This window comes from Zalophus californianus, chromosome 9 (assembly GCF_009762305.2).
Source record: "Zalophus californianus isolate mZalCal1 chromosome 9, mZalCal1.pri.v2, whole genome shotgun sequence".
NCBI lineage: Eukaryota > Metazoa > Chordata > Mammalia > Carnivora > Otariidae > Zalophus > Zalophus californianus.
In genome coordinates, this window is record NC_045603.1 from 24689033 (window position 1) to 24709901 (window position 20869).

Below are 20869 nucleotides of genomic sequence, written 5' to 3' on the forward strand. Positions count from 1 at the left end.
AAAAACTGAAGATCAAGAAAACATTGAAAATGGCCTAAAAACCCTTTGGATAAAAAAAACTTTCAGTCCAAGGATTCTAGATGTGTCAAACATTCATATTTAACTCGGAATAATTTGGGCCTATGCCAGAGCTTAAGGGAAAAACTTACATTACTGTTAACCAAAAACCCAGCTATGGTGTGGTCTTACTGAACCAAGTAAAGTCCACAGCAATCCAAGACCTGGGCACTAATAGGAACTAGAAATCGGGCACAAGCTCAGTTTGGACTACAATATTAAGCAAGAAACAGGGCATGTAAGGAATGGCTGCTATAATTACATATGGCAAAACATTAAGGAGTTGAAAGTCATTAAAACAGGGCACTGGGAACCAGACAACATAGCAGCAAGGCCAGGAACCCATGAAAGTTGTCACTGGGCAAGGTCAGCCATGTGAAAAACAACAGGAAGTGGTGTCTGGGCTCCTTTGTATGAGGTAGGAACATGATGACTCAGCATTTCCTGTTGGGCACCTACCACACCCTCTGTTAACTAGGGGCTGTGAGCCTGCCCAACCCCAGCAAGTTGTCTTTCCGTTCAGGAATCTCTCACCTCTAGAGAATCTCAACTACAAAATTAAAAACCACTTTTTTGGTTATGGTGCCTCATTAAAATTTGTAGCATTCATTCATATTTTTCTAAGAAAAAAATCAAATCATGTAAAATAGGAATGGTATCAAACCAAATAATAATAATTAGCCAAGTCAGCTTCATGTAGGCCCTTTTTACTCCAGAGGCACTTACTTTCATTTCACAAAGGCTATCGCCAACCTTCAGAAGCTTTTCATTGTAATAGGCAGCTGGCAGCCGGGGGGCATATTTGGTCCAGATATTAAACAAAGAGGTGGCACTGTAAAAATCATAAAATAAAATTATATCTTCAAAGTCAGCAAGAAGCCTCAATTAATTAGCAAACAATCCTTAAAAACTTATTTTGTGCTCTTTCCAGTGTGCCTTACTGTCAACGTCTAATTACTACTAAATATTATTAAAATTATTGCTTCCTTTATGCCAAACACTGATCGAAGCTTTTTTTTTTAAAGATTTTATTTATTCATTTGAGAGAGAGAGTGAGCAAGAGAGCACAAGCAGGAGGAGGGGCAGAGGGAGAGGGAAAAGCAAACTCCCCGCCCTGAGCAGGGAGCCCTGCTCGATCTCAGGACCCAGGGATCATGACCTGAGCCGAAGGCAGACGCTTAACTGATTAAGCTACCCAGGCGCCCCTAATCAAAGTTCCTTATATTCATTTTTTAAAACAGATTTTACTTTTTAAAGTAGTTTTAGGTTCACAGAAAAATTGAGCAAAAGGTATGGAGATTCCCCATATACTGCATTCCCCACACAAATGCACAGCCTTTCCCCCACCCCCTTATCAACATCCCCCACCGGAGTGGTATATTTGTTACAACTCATGAACCTACATTGACACATCATCATCACCCAGTATCTACAGTTTATTTTAGGGTTTAGTCTTAATGTTATACATCCTATGGGTCTGGAAAAATGTATAATGATGGGAACCCATCATTATGCTATCACACAGAGTAGTTTCACTGCCCTAAAAATCTGTGCTCTGCCTATGTATCCCTCTCTCCCTTAACCCCAGGCAACCACTGATCTTTTTATTATCCCCATAGTTTTTGCCTTTTTCAAAATGCCATGTAGTTGGAACATACAGTATGTAGCCTTTTCAGACTGGCTTCTTTCACTTAGTAATATGCATTTAACATTTCTCCGTGTTTTTTCATGGCTTGACAGCTCCTTTCCTTTTAATGCTTAATAATATTCCCTTGCCTACATATACCACATTTTATTTATCCCTTCACTTAGTGAAGGATATCTTGTTTGCTTTCAAGTTGTGGCAACTGGAGTAAAGCCGCTATCAACATCCATGTGCAGATTTTTGTATGGACATAAGTTTTCCACTCCTTTGGGTAAATACCAAAAAGTATGATTACTGGATTGTATGGTAAGAGTATGCTTAGTTGGGAGGCCTAGGTGGCTCAGTCAATTAAGCATCTGCCTTCAGCTCAGGTCATGATCCCGGGGTCCTGAGATTGAGGCCCATATCGGGGCTCCCTACTCAGCGGGGAGCCTGCTTCTCCCTCTGCCTGCTGCTCGCCCTGCCTGTGCACTCTCTCTCTCTCTCTCTCTCTCTCTGACAAATAAATAAATAAAATCTTTTTAAAAAAATAAAACTCTTAAAAAAAAAAAAAAGAGTATGCTTAGTTTTGTAAGAAACCACCAAACTGTCTTCCAAAGTGGTTGTACCAGTTTGCATCCCACCAGCAATGAATGAGGACTCCCTGTTGCTCCACATCCTCCCTTCATTTGGTGATGTCAGTGCTCTGGATTTGGGCCATTCCAATAGGTGTGTAATGGTATCTCATTGTTTTAATTTTCATCTCCCTAATGATATATGTTGGGGAGCATCTTTTCATGTTTATTTGCCACTTGTATTATCTTCTTTGATGAGATGTCTGTTAAAGTCTTTGACCCACTTTTTAAAATCAGGTTGTTTGTTTTCTTACTGTTGAAAGAGTTCTTTGTATATTTTGGGTAACGGTCCTTTATCAGATATGTCTTTGGCAAATATTTTCTCCCAGTCTGTGGCTTGTCTTTTCATTTTCTTGATGGTGTCTTTCACAAAGCAGAGACTTTTAATTTTAATGAAGTCTGGCTCATCAATTCTTTTCTCCTGGACTGTGGCTTTGGTGTCATATCGAAAAAGTCACTGTCAAACCCAAAGTCATCTATGTTATCTTTTAGGAGTTCCATAGAATTTTACATTTAGGTTTGCAATCCATTTTGAGTTAATTTTTGTGAAGGGTGTAAGGTCTGTGCTGAGATTAATGTTTTGCACGTGGATGTCGAGTTGTCCCAGCACCATTTCTTAAGAAGACTATCTTTGCTCCATTGTATTGCCTTTCCTCCTTTGTCAAAGATGAGTTGATTACATCGATGTGGGTCTATTTCTGGGCACTCTGTTCAGTCCCAATGATGTATTTGCTCATTCTTTCACTGATACCACACTGTCTTGATTACTGTAGCTTTAGAGGAAGTCTTGAAGTCAGTCTTCCAAATTTGTTCTCCTCCAATATTGCGTTGGCTATTCTGGGTCTTACACCACATGCATTTTTGTTTTCATTTCATTTCCACAACAACCCTGAGATAGGTAGTATCAATATCCCAGGTGTATAGTTGATGACATGGAGGCTCAGTGCATCCATGATCTTAACTAGTGTATTACTGGGCCTGCCTGTCCTCTGGAACGTAAACTATCTGAAGGCAAGGACTTGGACTATGTTATTCATTGCCCAGCCTCAAGAGTAGTGAATATCTAGTATATACATGTTCTCAATAATTATTTGTTGAAAGAATGAATGAATACATAAATGACTAGGAAAAAAATTCCTTGTTCTTGTTTTATTTTTTCTGTAAAGAGTTCAGGGATTTCAATATCCAGTCAGTCCACTAGGGTTCTGTTTCTTTCCACCAAGTAAACAAAAATAAAACATACAGTATTCTCAACATGGTTTCTAATTAGTTTCAAAGGGTAGCAGATCACTGCTTATTTTGTTCATTCATTTAGTTAACATTTACTCCTTCCCTCTCTCTCAGAAATTATAACTCCAAATTTCCCTTAACAGTTGTCCAAGCCCATTTCATAAATTTCTAGATGAGGACAGTGTTATGTACTGAATGAGTGTGTCCCCTTGAAATTCTTCTGTTGAAGTCCTAATCCACAGTGTGGCTGTATTTGGAAAAGGGTACTCTAAGGAAATAATTAAGGTTAAATGAGGTCATAAGGGTGGGGCCCTGGTCTGATGGCATTAATGCCCATCTAAGAAGAACACCAGAGAACTTTCTTTCTCTCTCTCTTTCTTTGTACTTGCTCAGAAGCAAGGCTATGTGAAGACCAAGTGGTCTTCTACAAGCCAGGAAGAGTGCTTTCACCAGAAACTGACCCTGCAAGACCTTGATCTGGGACTTCTAGTCTCCAGAACTGTGAGAAAATAAATTTCTGTTGTTTAAGCCACCCAGACTATGGTGTTTTGTTATGGCAGCCCAAATTGACTAATTTATAATTACTAATTAGTAACTAATAGCCCAAATTGACTAATACAGGTAGGAATGTAAACTTAGGGACTGAAGATGGCTCTAATACTTATGATGTATATGTTGGGATATTATCAGAACAACAGCAACAGAAACATGTTGATTGATTCATTCAAATAATTTTTTTAATTCGTTCAAATAATTAAATGATATTTAGTTACAAGGGAGGGGTAGGGGACAGGATATTCTTGCCTTCTTTGACTGATGAGTAATATTTTAGGATACGAAAATATATACATGTACCAAGTAGTAAATAACCATGCCCAAAAAATTGTGTGGGAAATACAACCATAGAAATTTTAAAAGGAAGAGGTTTTTGGTTTAGGTTTTTTTGTTTTGTTTTGTTTTTAACCTTTTCACTCTCATTTGCTGCTTTCATGAAATGTCACAGTATTAGAATATAGTGAATCCCAAAAAGTCAGCAAGTCTTGCTAGAATTCTTAAATTATGTAGACAAAAGACTTAATTCTTTCAAACCTTAAAGATGAGATAATGATGACTATGTTTATTACTCATAAAAGAAAAATACCAGCTTTGTTAAATCAATCAAGGTTGTATAATGAGATAAATTTTTTTTAAGTGAACTTCAAGTTCAAGTTAATACTGCTCACTGGAAATGACTTACATAACGATTAAACAAGGAAAATATAACATACACTATATAATGTGCATCATTTAAGAAAACATTAATACCCTTTGGATTGCTGACTTATTATAGCTGCTGCTGCATAGTTAGAATTCTCTAAAATAGAAAATCGTAACTATATAAACAATATCTAAATCTCATGTGGTTATAACAAAAGCATACCTTTAAAAAATCTATCATATTCCAAATTTAATAACATTGCCAATATGATCAAACTCTATATTTTAGATCCTGTGAATTTTTATGCTTATGTCAATTCCTATAGTTACAAAAAAAATTTTTGATTTTAAAAAATAACCACCTCTCAAATACGTTATAAAAGCAAATCCTACCTCCTATATTCTTAACTGGCCACCACATTGCCATTCTTACTCCATTTGGACAAGATTATATAAATATGTATATATAATATTAAATAAGGTTAATCCCTTGCCCAAAACTACCCAATGCTTTCCCACTGCTTTTGGAATAAAGGCAAACTGTATAAAAGGCCTCTAAAACCTTCCAGAGCCCTACCTATGTCTCTAATCTCACCTCATACCACTGCACCCACACTTACTAAGCCATGCTTAATGGGCTTCTGTACATTCCTCCCAAGTCTCTAGCTCTTTCCTGCCAAGATCTTCTCAGATGCTTGTTCCCTCTGTTTATCCTTTCTCCTTGCCTGGTATCCTTCTAATCTCAGCTTAATGTCACCTCTCTCACCATTAGCTTGAAAGTAGGTACGTGCTATGTTCTCTTTAAGCCGCTGCTCAAGTGTCACCTATTCTGACCACATTACTGAAAATTGCAATCTCCTATCTCCCACTCCATAACCCTTCCTCTCTTTAGTTTTCTCCCTAACATTTGTCATTTTCTAGGTTACCATAAAATGAATTTATTTAATATGTTTAATGCCTACCTTCTCCTCTAGAATACAAGCACCAAGAAGGCAGGGCTCTTTGTCTGATTCACTGGTGGATCCCCAACCCCTAGTACAATGCCTGGCATATGTAAGTGCTCAGTAGCTTCTTCCTTCATAGCACCTGTTGTTTGTATATTGACTTAATGACTCATTGAAAGTTTATCTCTCTCTCTCTCTCTCTAGACTATAAACTCCATGAGCACAGATTCCCTATCTATTTTGTTCACCACTATATAACCTATGGTTAGTGCAATGCTGGGCACAAAGTAGGCATTCAATAAAAGTTGTTGTGTAAATAAATACCTAAATTGTGTGAGAGGTTAGATTGCTAAGGTCCATGTCAATCGTTAAAGTTTGTGATTCTCTTATAGTCTCTTTAAAGATGAAACAGATGGGGCACCTGAGTGGCTCAGTCGTTAAGCGTCTGCCTTCGGCTCAGGTCATAATCCCGGTGTACTGGGATTGAGCCCCACATCGGGCTCCCTGCTCCACGGGAAGCCTGCTTCTCCCTCCCTCTCCCACTCCCCCTCCTTGTGTTCCCTCTCTTGCTGTGTCTCTCTGTCAAATAAATAAATAAAATCTTTAAAAAAAAAAAAAAAAAAGAAACAGATACTCTACTTACAAACTGGCCCAGGTCTACTTTCCCATATATAACATTAACAATTATTGAAAATACAAGGATAATAATCCTTGAATTCTTTCAATACCAAATACTCAATGAAAGTTTGCCCTGGGGCACCTGGGTGGCTCAGTCAGTTAAGCGGCTGCCTTCGGCTCAGGTCATGATCTCAGGATCCTGGGATCGAGCCCCACATCGGGCCCTGCTCAGCGGGGAGTCTGCTTCTCCCTCTCTCTCTCTGCCTCCTCCTCCCCCCACCCCCGCTCATGCTCTCCCTCTCTCAAATAAAGAAATAAGAATCTTCAAAAAAAGAAAGGAAGGAAGAAATTTCGCTCTATCCCAACCACCAGGCTAGTTGCTAGAGATAGAAAAATGAAAAAGAGACACGTTATCCAAAGTCAGCAGGGACTTCCACTCTAATGGGGGAAACAGATCATACACAAGAAAACAAGTAAATAAAAAATATAAATGGGTGGCTGAACCTGCATTTAAATAGGAAAGGCCACACTACAGTGGTAAGAACTGAGCTAAGACCTGAAAGAAAAGAAGGAGCCAGCTATTTGAAAAGCTGAGGATACAACATTTCAGACAAAGGTGGCAGCAAATATAAAGGCCCTGGGATGAAAAAAATAGGATCTGTCTCCCTGGAAAGTCCTGAGAGAGAAGTGAGGGATGGGCTGAGATGGAAGAGGCAAGCAGGGCCAGATGGTCAGACCCTGGAGCACAGAAGGAGTCTTAAATTTATTCTAACAGCAATGGGAGGCGATAGAAAGTCTTGAGATAGGAGAGTGGGTGGTTGATTTATAAAGGTTACCCTTACTGCTAAAGTGAAGGATAGATTTGAGACTCCAGAGGCTGTGGGGAAAAGCACAGCCTGGTGGCTTGAACTACAGCGCTGGTCGTGGAAATGGGAAGATAAAGTGCTATCTAAGGCACAAGTGCAGAAATGTTTTAAATATAAATATATATAGCTTAGTAATGCACTTTCCTTGGTCAATTCTTGGTTCTCATCTCACTTGGCCCATCAGCAGGATTTGCCACTGTTAATAGATCATTCCTTCCTACTTTGAAACGGTTTCTCTACCTGACTTCCAGCACACCACACACTTACACTTACTGGTTTTCATCCTACCACCCTGGCCACTCCTTCTTAGGCTCTGCCACTTTCTTATCAACTCTACTTGTCAATGTTTCTCCATCTACACTCACTCCCTTAGCTATTAAGTCAAGTGTCATGATTTAAATATCAATAATATGGGGGCATCTGGGTGGCTCAGTCGTTAAGCGTCTGCCTTCAGCTCAGGTCATGATCCCAGGGTCCTGGGATTGAGCCCCGCACCAGGCTCCCCGCTCCGCGGGAAGCTTCTCCCTCTCCCGCTCCCCATGCTTGTGTTCCCTCTCTTGCTGTGTCTCTCTCTGTCAAATAAATTAAAAATAAATAAATAAATATCAATAATATACTGATGAACCCCAAATGCATATCTCTTTTGACCTCCAGACTCAAATGACCAACTACCTTTGTAATAGCTCTGCTTGGATGTTGAATTACATTTCAGTCTTCGTATATCTAAAACTAAATTCTTGGGATGCCTGGCTGGTTCAGTGGGTGGAGCATTTGACTCTTGATCTCGGGATTGTGGGTTCGATCCCCACATTGGGTGTAGAGATTACTTAAAAATAAAACATATATATTTCACAAAAAGAAAACTAAACTCTTGATCTGCCTCTCTCCTACCAGAAACCTGTTCTTCCCACAGTCTCAATCCCATCCCGGGAACCTCACACTTGCCATTCTCCCTTGCGGCCAACTCTTCCTACAGAAGTCTTCATCACTTGCTATTATATTTCTTTCTCATCTTTCTCAAAGGCTACTTTTCCCGACTTAATCTGACCATGCTCCCAGACACCCCCATTTTAAATTTCAACACCATACCGTATCTTCTATCCCCACACTCTGCTCTAATTTTCTCCCTAGCACTTCTTTCTCTGTAAAATGATTTCTTGACTTGTTTAGTAGCTGTCTGTAGTAACAAAAAATATATGCTCCATGAGGGTACAAATTGTTCTATCTTTTGTTAATTTGGTGTTTTCCTAGTTCCTAGAATGGTACCTGATATATAGTAGATGTTCAATAAATAGTTAAATGCATTAATGAATAACAAATGCAAGTTAAAACTATTTCTTCATATTAAATGCATGAATGAAAAATAAAAGTTGAGATTATTCACTATTCTGGTATTCTTTGACATTTGTCTACATTTGTAATTGCTCGGTTTGCAAGGTATTTTGACTGGGAAAGAAAGATGGTAACATAATCAGGAAAGAACCTTAAAAATAGGAAGCCTGTCGCTCCGTAGTAACATAGGGATAGAACTCCCAAAAAGGCAAACGTATATGCAAAATGAGTACAAAACCAGTAAAAAATCACTGTGACCCTAACAACAATATAAAAAGGAATTAAAGTATAAAAGGGAATTAAAGTGCACATGTTCACAGAATCACATACTTCGTGGCATCAAGAACTAACTTTTTCAAGAACCTAAGCTACCTCAAAGTTATTTCTTTTTCCTCATACACAAAATTCTACCCACAACATGGAAATTTGTGAAACCCCTGAGCCCCTGAGTGAGTCAAAAATTTATTGGCATGGAGTAGCTTAGCGACTGGGGAACATTCAGAAGGAATGGTGTGTTATGAAACACTTCTGTGTTGATTTTTATTTTGACCCGAGCAGGAAGCCAAGGTATAACATTTACCAGGAATTAAGGACTGTAATAGCGATGAGTCTCCACTTCTTAAACTTTGTTTTTCCCTCCAGGTCCGCAACGCTCACCCAGCTCTGGCATTACCGTGGGCATCCTCAAGGGCATCTCCTCAGGCCCCAGGAGTTGCCCTTCTCCGGCCGGCGCCCTCCCCAGCGCCCTGCCTCTGCTTACCAAAGCCGGTGGAATTCATGCTTCTGTTCCTCCGTTATCGCTAACGCCTTCTTTCTCTTCATAAAGCCTAGTAAATCCCGAATTTCCCTCTCGCAGGAGGCCAGGAGTGGGTTTTTAGCGTCCAGAGGCCCATAAAACACGGCGAGGGGCAATGAGTTCTCGAGGCAGGCAGAGTGAGGCACTGGGCTCGGGGAGCTCTCCTTCGACTCCACGGGCGACTTCGAGAGTGCGTTCGAGGTCGGGGGCGGGGTCGGCGGCGGTCCTGGCGGGGACAGGGATGTGGGAGACAGGTTGAGGGGAGAGTTCGAGGAGGTGCCTGGTGCCGCCATATTGACGAGACCGCAGCCGGCTAGAAGTGTGTGTACACGCGGTTGCCTGGCGACGGTCTCACGGCAACCAGGTGTCCTTCGCGCTTTCAGGAAAACACAGCGGCCCCTGGAGGGCGAAGGAAGAAAGAACCCGGTCCAGAAAGAAATGACGCTCCTGGGGGCTTTTTTTTTTTTTTAATATTTTAATGAAATTGTCATGTCGTCTCTTTTCATTACATATTTATTAATACAATATTATTAGCAATAATGATCTCTTTTCATTTAACAATTTTTCCTTTAATCTTCACTTATATATTCTTGTATATTTTCTCATATATTTTTATATGAGAAATTTTCTCATTATAATATTTTCTCATATACAGCAAGGAGAAACCAAAGGACACTTTGAATACTTGGGATGGAAAATCTTTAGGCAAAATCAGCAAGGTCTTTAAGCACATTTTTTTATCTTTTTTTGCCCTCTTCACTGGCACTGCCGTATGACAGAAGAATAGAGAGAAGGTTTTGGACAGAGAGCCAGGGAATAGTAGAGCCATAAACTTACGATTACAAATCAGACTATACTCGTTTTCCATTTCGACCACTTAATGATGATAACGATCATTAATATGTGCCAGGCATTGTTCTAAGCATTTGAAACATAAGCTCATTTAATCATGATAACAGCTTTACCACTTAAGGTATTATGAGTATCTCCATTTCAGTTTAAGAAACCAAAGTTTATGGACCAAGGTCAGAGTAAACTGTAGTGTCAGTGACCAGATCCCAGCCTTCTGACTCAAAAGCCTATGCTCAAAATGAGTACGTTTCACTGGCCATCCTCAAAAAAAAAAAACTAAGCTTATCAATCAAATCAAAATTAGGAAAATATCTGACAACCAGTTTAAGAAGCAAGTACATGGTGGCTCAGTCAGGTAAGCCTCTGCCTTGGGGGCTCAGGTCATGATCCCAGGGTCCCACATGGGGCTACCAGCTCAGCGGGGAACCTGCTTCTCCCTCTCCCTCTGCCGCTCCCCCTGCTTGTGCTCTCCCACTCTCTCACTCTCTCTCTCAAATAAATAAAATTTAAAAAAAAAAAGAATTAAGTACATGCAAATGATCCGTTCTCTTCCCTCTATTTGTACCTTGAGGTCTGTAACTATGGAGATGATGGCTGTGCTTAACAATTAGGGTTACATTATAGTTCTTCATTTGTATTTCATCCTTATTATCACCATATTCTAAATTAATAAGCATTTCACTCAACATTAACTGCCAGACATTAATGCACACTAGTGGCTTGAAGTGTTAACTCTCAAAATACTTTTGCATTTTAAACAGAGATTTTAGGAAACTTGCTTCTGATGGGGAAACTATAGGCCTTAAGGAAAATATATGGGGGCAAGGGAAGTTCTTCTTTCCTTACATATTATGGGCAACAGGAAGTTTATTTATTTACTTACTTAAGGTATAAGTTTCTAACTCATAGGGAACTTGCTTGCTTTATAAACTATGCAATGCCAAAAATTATCTAAGAAAAGAAACAGAAATATTTGATGTCTTAGAAAAATAGGTCTTTAACACTGAAAAGTGTTACTGGTTCCATCACACATAAGAATAAATAAAGATAGTGACCCTAACACCCTGTGAGCCCAATTTCCCACTTAAGATTAAGAAGCTTATTGGACCACAGCCTGATTTCTTTCAGGTCTGACCTAATTTCTTGCAGGCTCTGTGGGCCTGTTCTAATTTATGAGGCTAGCCTAATATGTCATGTGTACTGTACTCTAATATTCTTTGAAGGAAAATGATGATGCTTTTGCTCTTCAAGACAGGTAATTATGACCCAAGAACCTTCTTGGCAGGCAGTGAGGTACCCTCACACCTCACTGTAGGAGTTCAATTCTCCAGTCAGGATAGACAAATCATTCTTTAAGATTTTATCTTGTCTCTAAGTGAGCAATAAAAATGTTAAGACCTTGAAGAATTTAGGCCTAAAGAAGTAATTCATTCTTCATTTACAAAAAGTATTAAGAGATCTTTTATTTAAAAAAAAAAACAGCTTGGTAAATTCTTTCTCTTCTCATCTTCTCCTTGTTCTCACATAACAGAGTTGGCTATTTTAGATCAAAAGCTGATGTAATCTGCCACTGAGTACTACCTATTATATTGATGAAAGTGAAACTGCAGGATAAAATTAAAGTGGTCAGAGAGGAGGAAGGAAAAGAAAAATAAAACAGATGAACTGGGGTTTTTTCCCCTGACCTGTCTGCTCTCACAAACAACCTTACTAAGAGTGCAGGCACTTACATTTCAGTGTCACTGGTAAAAGAAAATGTCTTATTAAATTCAGATACTTGAATTATGCATCTTAGTCACAGCATTGCTTCGTAGTCATTTTCTTCCTTGCAAATACAAAGTTGACAATGCTTCACTTGCCATAGTTTTCAAAAGCTTGCCTGAATATTTAAATGGCTGCTGTACTCTGAATCATTGTCGTGCTAAGATGGAAGTTTCCATTTTGTTCTGTTTAAATTATATTTGAAACATTTTTTAACATTTTCGAGGTGTTATCTTTCTTGTAATGAGATGCAGCTATTAGAATATCTTTTCTACTCCCTTGTCACTTCACTTTATTCTTTCCACTGTAGTGAAAGAATGGATCTCTGCAACTATTGTGTCTGGCAGGGCTAAATAATGTAAATAGCTTCCTTATAAATAATGTAAATTGCTGTTTCCTTATAATTAGTGTCTTTGTAGGCTGCAGGGATCCTTTTTGCTCATTCAAAAGTCTTTATCATCTAAAGTTACTGTTAGGGACACCCGGGTGGCTCAGTCAGTTAAGTGGCTGCCTTCGGCTCGGGTCATGATCCTAGGGTCCTGGGATCAAGTCCCGCATCAGGCTCCTTGCTCAGTGTGGAAGTCTGCTTCTCCCTCTGTCTGCCATCCCCCCGTTTGTGCTCTCTCTCTCTGACAAATAAATAAATAAAATCTTTAAAAAAATAAAAATAAAGTTACTGTTACAGAAGGAATAAATAAGGTTAGGACTCTCTCGATTCCTAATTTAGTTGTTAATTATTTGGACTGTCCCAAATATGTACCTACATATGGTCTTTAAAAAAAAAAAAAAAGCACAAAGATCTCCTTTTCCCACCTCATCACCCAATATTTAAACTTTTTTAAAAACTTCTCCATCCTTTCATTTAGGCCAACGCAACAATTTCTTTAGTGTGTCATACAATGCATAGGTGAACCCACACATTCCTTGGAAGAAGCAGATGACATACAACTAACCATGATAAAAAGGTATGCTGTGAAATGTGCTGGGATAAAGATTTAAAACATGGTGTAGGAGTCCCAAGATGAAGCCTGGAACTGGAGAAAGACCAGACGATTCTGGAGAAGGTGATATTATAGCCCTGGACTGTCCCTGCTCCTCATTAACAGAAAGCCCCTTGCAACAGGGAGTTCCCTATTTACTGTGATAACCCAGCATCCGAGCCTGGAGCCTGGCACAGAGTAGTATGGCTTAACAAATCCTTGTTGGAATGAGTGAATGGAAAAGAATAAGACAGAGAACATTTAAAAGGATATCACTGATTGAGAAAAAAGCCTGAGTAAGGTACAAAGTTATAAACATACACGACGAGTTAAATAAATCATCTGTCCAGTGTGGTGAACCAAAGACTACAGGAGATCCAGGGGCAAAAGGTAAGGCAGTAAGAGAAGTGTGATCAAATATAGTAGGTAGTTGGAAAGTGTGGAAGAAATGTTGACTTAGTTCTGTATTCAGTGGGAAACCTTAGGTTAGAAGAAGAGTACAATTAAAAACAGTAGGGATTAAAAGCCCAAATTCTGGAGCCAGAAAGCATGGTTTGAATTCCCACTTCTTCCAAGTTTCTTGACTTCACTGTGCTGTGGTTTCCTTGTCTGTAAAATGGAGTGAAATAATATCCTACTTAATTCAGTTTTGTTTTGTTTAGAATTAAATGAATTAATATGTGTAAAACCCATCAAATAGTGCCTGGCACATAATAAGGGCTATATAAATGTTTGCTAATATAATTACTCACTTGGGAACAACCCTCAAATAGTCCCAAACAGAAAAGAACACAATCCACTCTGTATTTGATGTATTTTAGAAGGGAAACTATGATGGCAGAATAAAGGATGGATTGGAGTAAAGAAGGTTACATCTGATCTCAGCGGCACAAATCATCACAATGTTTATATACTGTCAACCATGAGACAGAAGTAGCCAAACTAAAACCTTAGACACTGAGGCAGAATCCGTAGGAAACTAAATTCTAATCAATACAGTAAAAGCAGACTCACAGAGTAATATGTAATTTATATAATAATTATATTTATAACATATGTAATATATATAAAATAGTTGTAAAAATAGTAGAAGAAATTCTAACATGTATTTATTATTCTAATATATAATGTATTTATGGTCTTTAAGTAAAGCCTTTCCTAAAAGGTACAATAGTAAAAGACAGAAAGGAAAATACTAAACTGAATACATTAAGCTAAATTTTTAGAAGGGTAAAAGCACAGCAAAAGTAGAAAAGCCACATGCTGGAAAAATATATTTGTAATGCATGACCTACTGTGTGACCACCATGTCGATAAATATCACCAGCATGTTCAGATAAAAGATATTGCTTGAGTAAATTCAACAGGTTTACTTATTAAAAGCTACCAATGGAAGTCAGTGTAGTCAGGACATATAACAAAGAGATCAGCAACATTATCCATGACAGATGGGAATCTGTGTTTCCAAAACCTAAAATTTTCACCTGTGGCACACAGTTCTAGATGGTAATATCCCTGCATCTTCCAAGTCTTGAACAAGTATCTGCAATTCCTCTGGAGTGCACAGTATTGCTTCTAACTGAACACTTTGGTGTGGACAGTTTCAGATACTTCTGCCTGGCCCTTCCACCCATAACAGCTCTAATGCCACAGGTTAGGGATTCAGTGTTAGGGCTCTGCTAAATATTAAATCTCTTCCTCAAGGGTTGAGATCTGGAAACTAGATGAGGGCCCAGAATTTTCATTGCAGCAACTCATATCATATTTTTGCTTACTATGTCTTGAATTTTCTGATTATACACATTGAGAACACTTTTGTTGCCTTCTCATCCATCTTGCCCCTATAAAACCATGATCCATTAGCCAACACTGGACACTCCTATAGGTAAAGGTTCTTTGGTTGTCACTCTGGCCTGCCTGCCCATTATGGTAATTACATCAGCAGCCTTTGTTAGCTGCTACCACCTGGCCTTTGCCATTCTAGAATTGCATCATCCCCACTAATATTATGAAGCTAAACTTCATGGCAGAACCCTCCACTATCAACCCAGACCTACAGAAGACAGAAACTATCAGGCTTCTCCAACGATCCTGGTGCTCCCATCATCACTGCATTCTTTACATTCTCAGGGAAGGGAATACTCCCTGACCATCCCAGGGAACATAGCCAGCTGGTGGGTTCTCAGGACAGACATAATAAATTCATTCTAACATTCCCACCTCCCTCAGCCTTCTGGTCCTTTCTTCAATAATATACCAAGGAAGTTCTGCCATCTTTACTGCATTCGCTATAGAACATTATCAGATCCACGCTTCAAGAAGGCATCCTGTTAAATTATTGGGAATCCTGAATTATGGCTAAGTACCCCCATATTAATGAAATCTACCCTATTCAGCTATGTAGTCTGTCCTCCTGGTCTAACATACTCAAGATACACTCCTATACACATTTCCCCAGTTTCAGCTAACACCTATGAGCCAGATCCTGCAATTCCTTTGGCATGTGGGCTATTTCTTCCCAGAGCAGAGCTTGTACTTTCCTGCTCAGGCTGTGCTGAAACCTGACTTTGGTTTTTAGCCAGGAGGTAATGAAGGGTGTTGGGGCATATCCTGAAGAGAACAAGAATCATCTTGAAAGCCACCTGCTTCAGATTAGATTATTGAATGTCCCCCCAGGCAAGCAGAGACTGTCTTTCTGTGGCAAATGGTTAGGGGCTATTTCTGCCAGCCTGGAAGGCTCAGAGTCATCTAGGAACTCAAAGTTCTTAGGCTTGTCTACCTAAATATCTTCATCTCAAGTCTCTGGGCCCCATTCTTTTCCTGGACTCTTTGCTATACAATCAGATCCTTGGCCTGATTTTGAACAAAGTCTACCTGCAATTGCCCTGAGCTGCAATAAAGGCACTCTGACTTTCAGAGCATGACTTAAGTTGTCAAATAACTGCCCTAAGACTAGAGACAGAGAAAGAGTCTCTCTCTCTCTCTCTCTCTCTCTCTCTCTCTCTCTCTCTCTCTCTGTGTGTGTGTGTGTGTGTAAATTTTCTGCAAGACTTTCAATGCCTACAAAAGAAGCCACATCACAGTCCCTTTATTTAATATTGCCCCTATACTGACTAAACACGATAGCTATTTGATCTCCCAAAACCTTGTTGTATCTGCATCTCATCACAATTAAACTATGGGTGAAATCACTGCATGCCAAGGATTATTACCATGCCACCTACCACTGCAACTGGTTCCCTATTGCTTTCAGACAGTGGGCAATTCACCTCCAAAATCCCATCCTGAGGGTCCACTTTTTATAGCTCACTCCTCTGTGTGAACCTGGGTTTCCCAGAAAACAGAGTTTGAGGCAAAAGCTTAAGTGCTAGTACTTTATGCTACTGCGTAATTGGTAATGCAATTCCTTGAGGCAAGAATGAGGGAAATGGGAAGTCAGACAGGGACTGTAATGATTAATTTTATGTGTCCACTTGACTGGGTGGGCTAAAGGATGCCCAGATCGCTAGCAGAATATTATTTTTGGTGTGTCTGTGAGAGTGTTTCTGGAAAATATTTGATAGACTGAGTAAAGAAGATCATCTCACCAGTGTGGGTGGGTAACCATCCGTCCACTGAGGTTCCAAATAAAACAAAAACACAAAGAAAGGGTGAATTTGCTCTCTCTGCTGGAACTGGGACATCCATTTTCTCCTGCCTTGGACATCAGCTTTTCTGGTTCTTGGGGTTTTGGTCTTGGGCTGGAATTAAAACCACTGACAACTCTAGTTCTCAGGACGTGGGACTTGGAGTGAACTATACCACTGGCTTTCCTGGTTCTCTCATTTGCAGATGGCAGATCATGAAACATCTCAGCCTCCAAAATCATGTGAATTAATTCCTTATAGTAAATATAGACGTATATATTTATATATCTCCTATTGGTCCTGTTTCTCTGGAAAACCCTAATACAAATATTGGTACTAAGACATGTCACTGCTATATAAATACCTTAAACTGTGGAAGTGACTTTGGATCTGAGTGATGGGTAGAGGCTGGAAGACTTTCAAGGTGCATGCTAGAAAAAGTCTACATTGCTGTGAAGGGACTGTTAAGAGAAATTCTGGTGAGTACTCAGAAAGAAAAGAGGAGAGCCAAAGAGAAAGCCTCAGTCTTCCTAGAGAATACCTAAGTAATCCTGAACAGAATTTTGATAGAACTATGGATGGTAAAGGCCATTTTGATGAGGCCTGAGATGGAAATGAGGAATATGTTATTAGACAATGGAGGAATGGCCATCTTGTTATAAAGTGGCAAAGAACTTGAATGAATTGTGTTCACATTCTGGTGTTTTGTGGAAGATAAAACTTGTGAGTGATGAAATTGGATATTTAACTGAAGCTATTGCTAAGCAAAGTGTTGAAGGTGCAGCTTGGCTCCTCCTGACTGCTTATAATAAAATGTGAGAAGAGAGAAATGACTTAAGGACAGAATTGTCAAGCAAAAAGGAAACAGAACCTAAAGATTTGGAAAATTCTCAGCCTATTCATATTGTAAAAAATGAGAATGCTGTTTGGAAGAGAACACTGAGAGCATGGCCAAGCAACCATTTGATAAGATTAGTATGAATCAGCCATCTCAACAGTGGCCAGGAGCAAGTGTTCAAGATACGAGAGGAATGACTTCAAAGGCAATTCAGAGACCAGCAGGTCTGGCACTACGATCACAGACCCAGAGTGCAAAGGCCAGGGGACAGAGTGGTACCCAGCACCCCAGCACCTCACAGGCTCCTCGACAGCCCCAAGGGCAGCTCCGGCAGGCTTCAGGGGCCTCCGCTCCAGAAGGGCAAGCAGCAAACATTGGCAGTATCTGTGCAGCACCCTCTCTGCCAGTGCGCAGAATGCACAGACCCTGGACACAGAGATGCCTCCACATAGATTTCAAAGAATGGAACTTCTGGAAGGGCCACAGGCTCAGGACCCCAGTCCAGAGGAGATGCCAGCCCAGGGCGGAGAACCACCTTGGGAGAGCCACTGTGGGGCTGTACCACTGAGCTGTGGGGGCAACACTGCCACCCCAGTAGGCTTGAAAGGCAGAGCACCAAGCCAAAGAGGATTATTCTCCAGCTTTAAGATTTAATGTTATTTGCTCCATTAGGCTTCTAGGACCTGTCGCTCCTATCTTCTTGCCTTTTTTTCTCCCTTTTGGGAAGAAAATGTCTCTTCTATGCCTTCCCCCCCCCCCATTGTATTTTGGAAGCACATTACATGTTTGGTTTCACAGGTTCACAGCAGGAGAGGAATTTGCCTCAGGATGAATCTTACCTTGAGTTTCACTCATATCTGATTTAGATGATATTTAGATGAGGCTTTACACGTAGGCTTTAAAGTTGGTGCTGGAACAAGTTAAGATTTGGGGGGCTATGGGGAAGGAATGCATGTATTTTTGCATATTGTAAGGACATGAATTTGGGGGGGGCAGGAGCGGAATGCTGTTGACTGAATGTTTGTGCCCCCACACACACACTGAAAAAAGTTCATATGTTAAATCCTAAAATCTACTTTGATGGTATTTGGAGGTGGGGATTTTGGCAATTGATGAGGTCCTGAGAATGGAGCCCTCATGAATGTGATTAGTGCCCTTATAAAAGAGAACACAGAGAGCTCCCTCTACCCATCTGCTATGGGAGGATACAGCAAAAGACCATCATCTATGAAGCAGGAAATGGACTCTCACCACACACTGAATCTGCCAGTGATTTGATCATAGACATCGAGGCTCCAGAACTGTGAGAAATAAAGTTCTGCTGCTTAAGACATCCAATTTATGGTATTTTTGTTATAGCAGCTCAAAAAGACTGAGACAAGGACAGATGGAAAGGAAATACAAGGCTGGCCAATGAATCATAAAGAAACACATAGCCAGTTGCTCAGCCATGTGGGATAGTTCCCAAACAGGCTATATAACTTTTTATGTTTCATATCTTGGAATAGTCTATAAGAAGGAGAGGTGGAGAGAAAATGTCCCTGCTGTTTTCCTCCTGTCTTCTGTACCCCATTGGTTAAGACTCATCTCTGTACTTCCAGGTTGGATCACCTGGCCCCATAGGCAGCTACTAGGGATGCTGAATCTCATACCTTGTGATAGAGCGTTTCCTCCTACTTCAAAAGTGGTGGAAGGAGCCAGAAACTCCAGATGGTAGCTTCAGGTGGTGGAACCAAGCAGGCCAGCATGGAGTCAGTCACCACAGCAGCTGCTGGAATGCAGCAAGTGGTTGAGGGCCCAGTAGTTGAGTGAAGACAAAGAAACCCAAGGCTGTGCATACAATATGTCCAAGACACAAATTCTCTTGAACGCCAATGCTAGCAACACTCTAAGGAAAGCAGAGGAGCAACATGGAAGGAGCCTGGATGCCCAACACTGTGAAGCTACAATACTAGTCCTAGATGACCCACACCCAGATTATTATGTGAGATAAAAATAAACTCCCATCTTGTTTAAAGGACTAGTTTTGACGGTCTTTGTAGGAGTAGCCAAAACTATAATATACCACATGTCTCAGAAATTTCATGTCTTAAAATCAGCGTAATCATTTACAGTATGTATAAAGATGCATATACAGACACATACAGAATGTACAGCAGATGTTCATTCCCAACATTAAATGCCTTTAACAGCAAAGCATTAGAAACAACTTAAATGTGCATCAGTAGAGTAATGGTAGATAAACCATAATTTATCTATAGTATTAATACCAATCAGCATCCTAAAAAAATGTAGTAGATCTGTATATTTTGACCTGAATATATTTTACATTTTTATTTTTAAAAGTATGGAATGATATGAACAGTATGCTAACATTTATCTCTAAAAAAGAACCATAAAATGATACTGTAATATTTGTACTTATATGTATGTCTGTATATATTATGAGAGAGAAGTTCTGAAAGAATACTCAATAAATAAATTGTTCACAATGGTTACGTCTGTGAGGAAACTGAAATCAGAAGTAGGGAATCAAATGAGACTTTAGATTTGTCTGTACTGTTTTTACTTTTTTAACAAAGGCCTTCCTGTATTATTTATGCAATTAGAAGTTCATTTTAAAATGTAAAAGTAGGAGCACCTGGGCGGCTCAGACATTAAGCGTCTGCCTTCGGCTCAGGTCATGATCCCAGGGTCTTTGGATGGAGCCCCACATCGGGCTCCCTGCTCAGCGGGAAGCCTGCTTCTCCCTCTCCCACTCCCTCTGCTTGTGTTCCCTCTCTCACTGTCTCCCTCTGTCAAACAAATAAATAGAATCTTTAAAAAAAAATTTTTTTTTAAATGTAAAAGTAGGGGCATCTTGGTGGTTCAGTTGGTTGAGTGTCTGACTCTTGGTTTCTGCTCAGGTCCTGATCTCAGGGTCCTGACATTGAGCCTGGAGTGGGGCTCCATACTCAGGCAGTCTGCCCGAGACTCTCTCTCTCTCTCTCCCTCTGCCCCTCCCCCTGCTTACTCTCTCTCTCTCAAATAAATAATAAATCTTTAAAAACTGTGAAAGTGGGCGCCTGGGTGGCTCAGTTGGTTAAGCGACTGCCTTCGGCTCAGGTCATGATCCTGGAGTCCCGGGATCGAGTCCCGCATCGGGCTCCCTGCTCAGCGGGGAACCTGCTTCTCCCTCTGGCCCTCCCCCCTCTCATGTGCTCTCTCTCTCTCTCTCTCTCTCTCTCTCATTCTCACTCTCTCAAAATAAATAAATAAATCTTTAAAAATAAAAAATAAAAACTGTGAAAGTAAAACTGTTAATAGTTTGTTATCCTAGAAAGATAAGATTACAAGAATTTTTGTTCTGTGTTCTTTTCTGTACATTCCAACTTTTCTACAGTGAATATATATTATTTTCATTGTAAAAAACTAATACTTTTTTAAGTAAAGCATGAAGATGTACAATAGCACAATAACAGTACTACAAATTAAAAAAAGAAACTCCATATTCACTAATTACACAGAATTTTC

At 39.9% G+C, this 20869-nt stretch overlaps 1 protein-coding gene and 1 long non-coding RNA gene across 2 annotated transcripts in view; one reads left to right on the top strand and one right to left on the bottom strand.

Annotated features, from left to right (window-relative positions):
- CFAP54 (cilia and flagella associated protein 54) overlaps nt 1-9593 on the bottom strand; it is a 301093-nt gene extending 291500 nt beyond the window's left edge. Inside the window, exons 1-2 of the mRNA XM_027594798.2 lie at nt 9264-9593; nt 784-889 (exon numbers count right to left, since the gene is read on the bottom strand). Of these exons, the coding sequence (XP_027450599.2) occupies nt 784-889; nt 9264-9592 (435 nt within the window). The 5' untranslated portion in view covers nt 9593. The remainder of the gene's footprint in view (nt 1-783; nt 890-9263) is intronic.
- Nucleotides 1-20869, top strand: part of LOC113922649 — a 101663-nt gene that overhangs the window by 73545 nt on the left and 7249 nt on the right. The window lies entirely within an intron of this gene.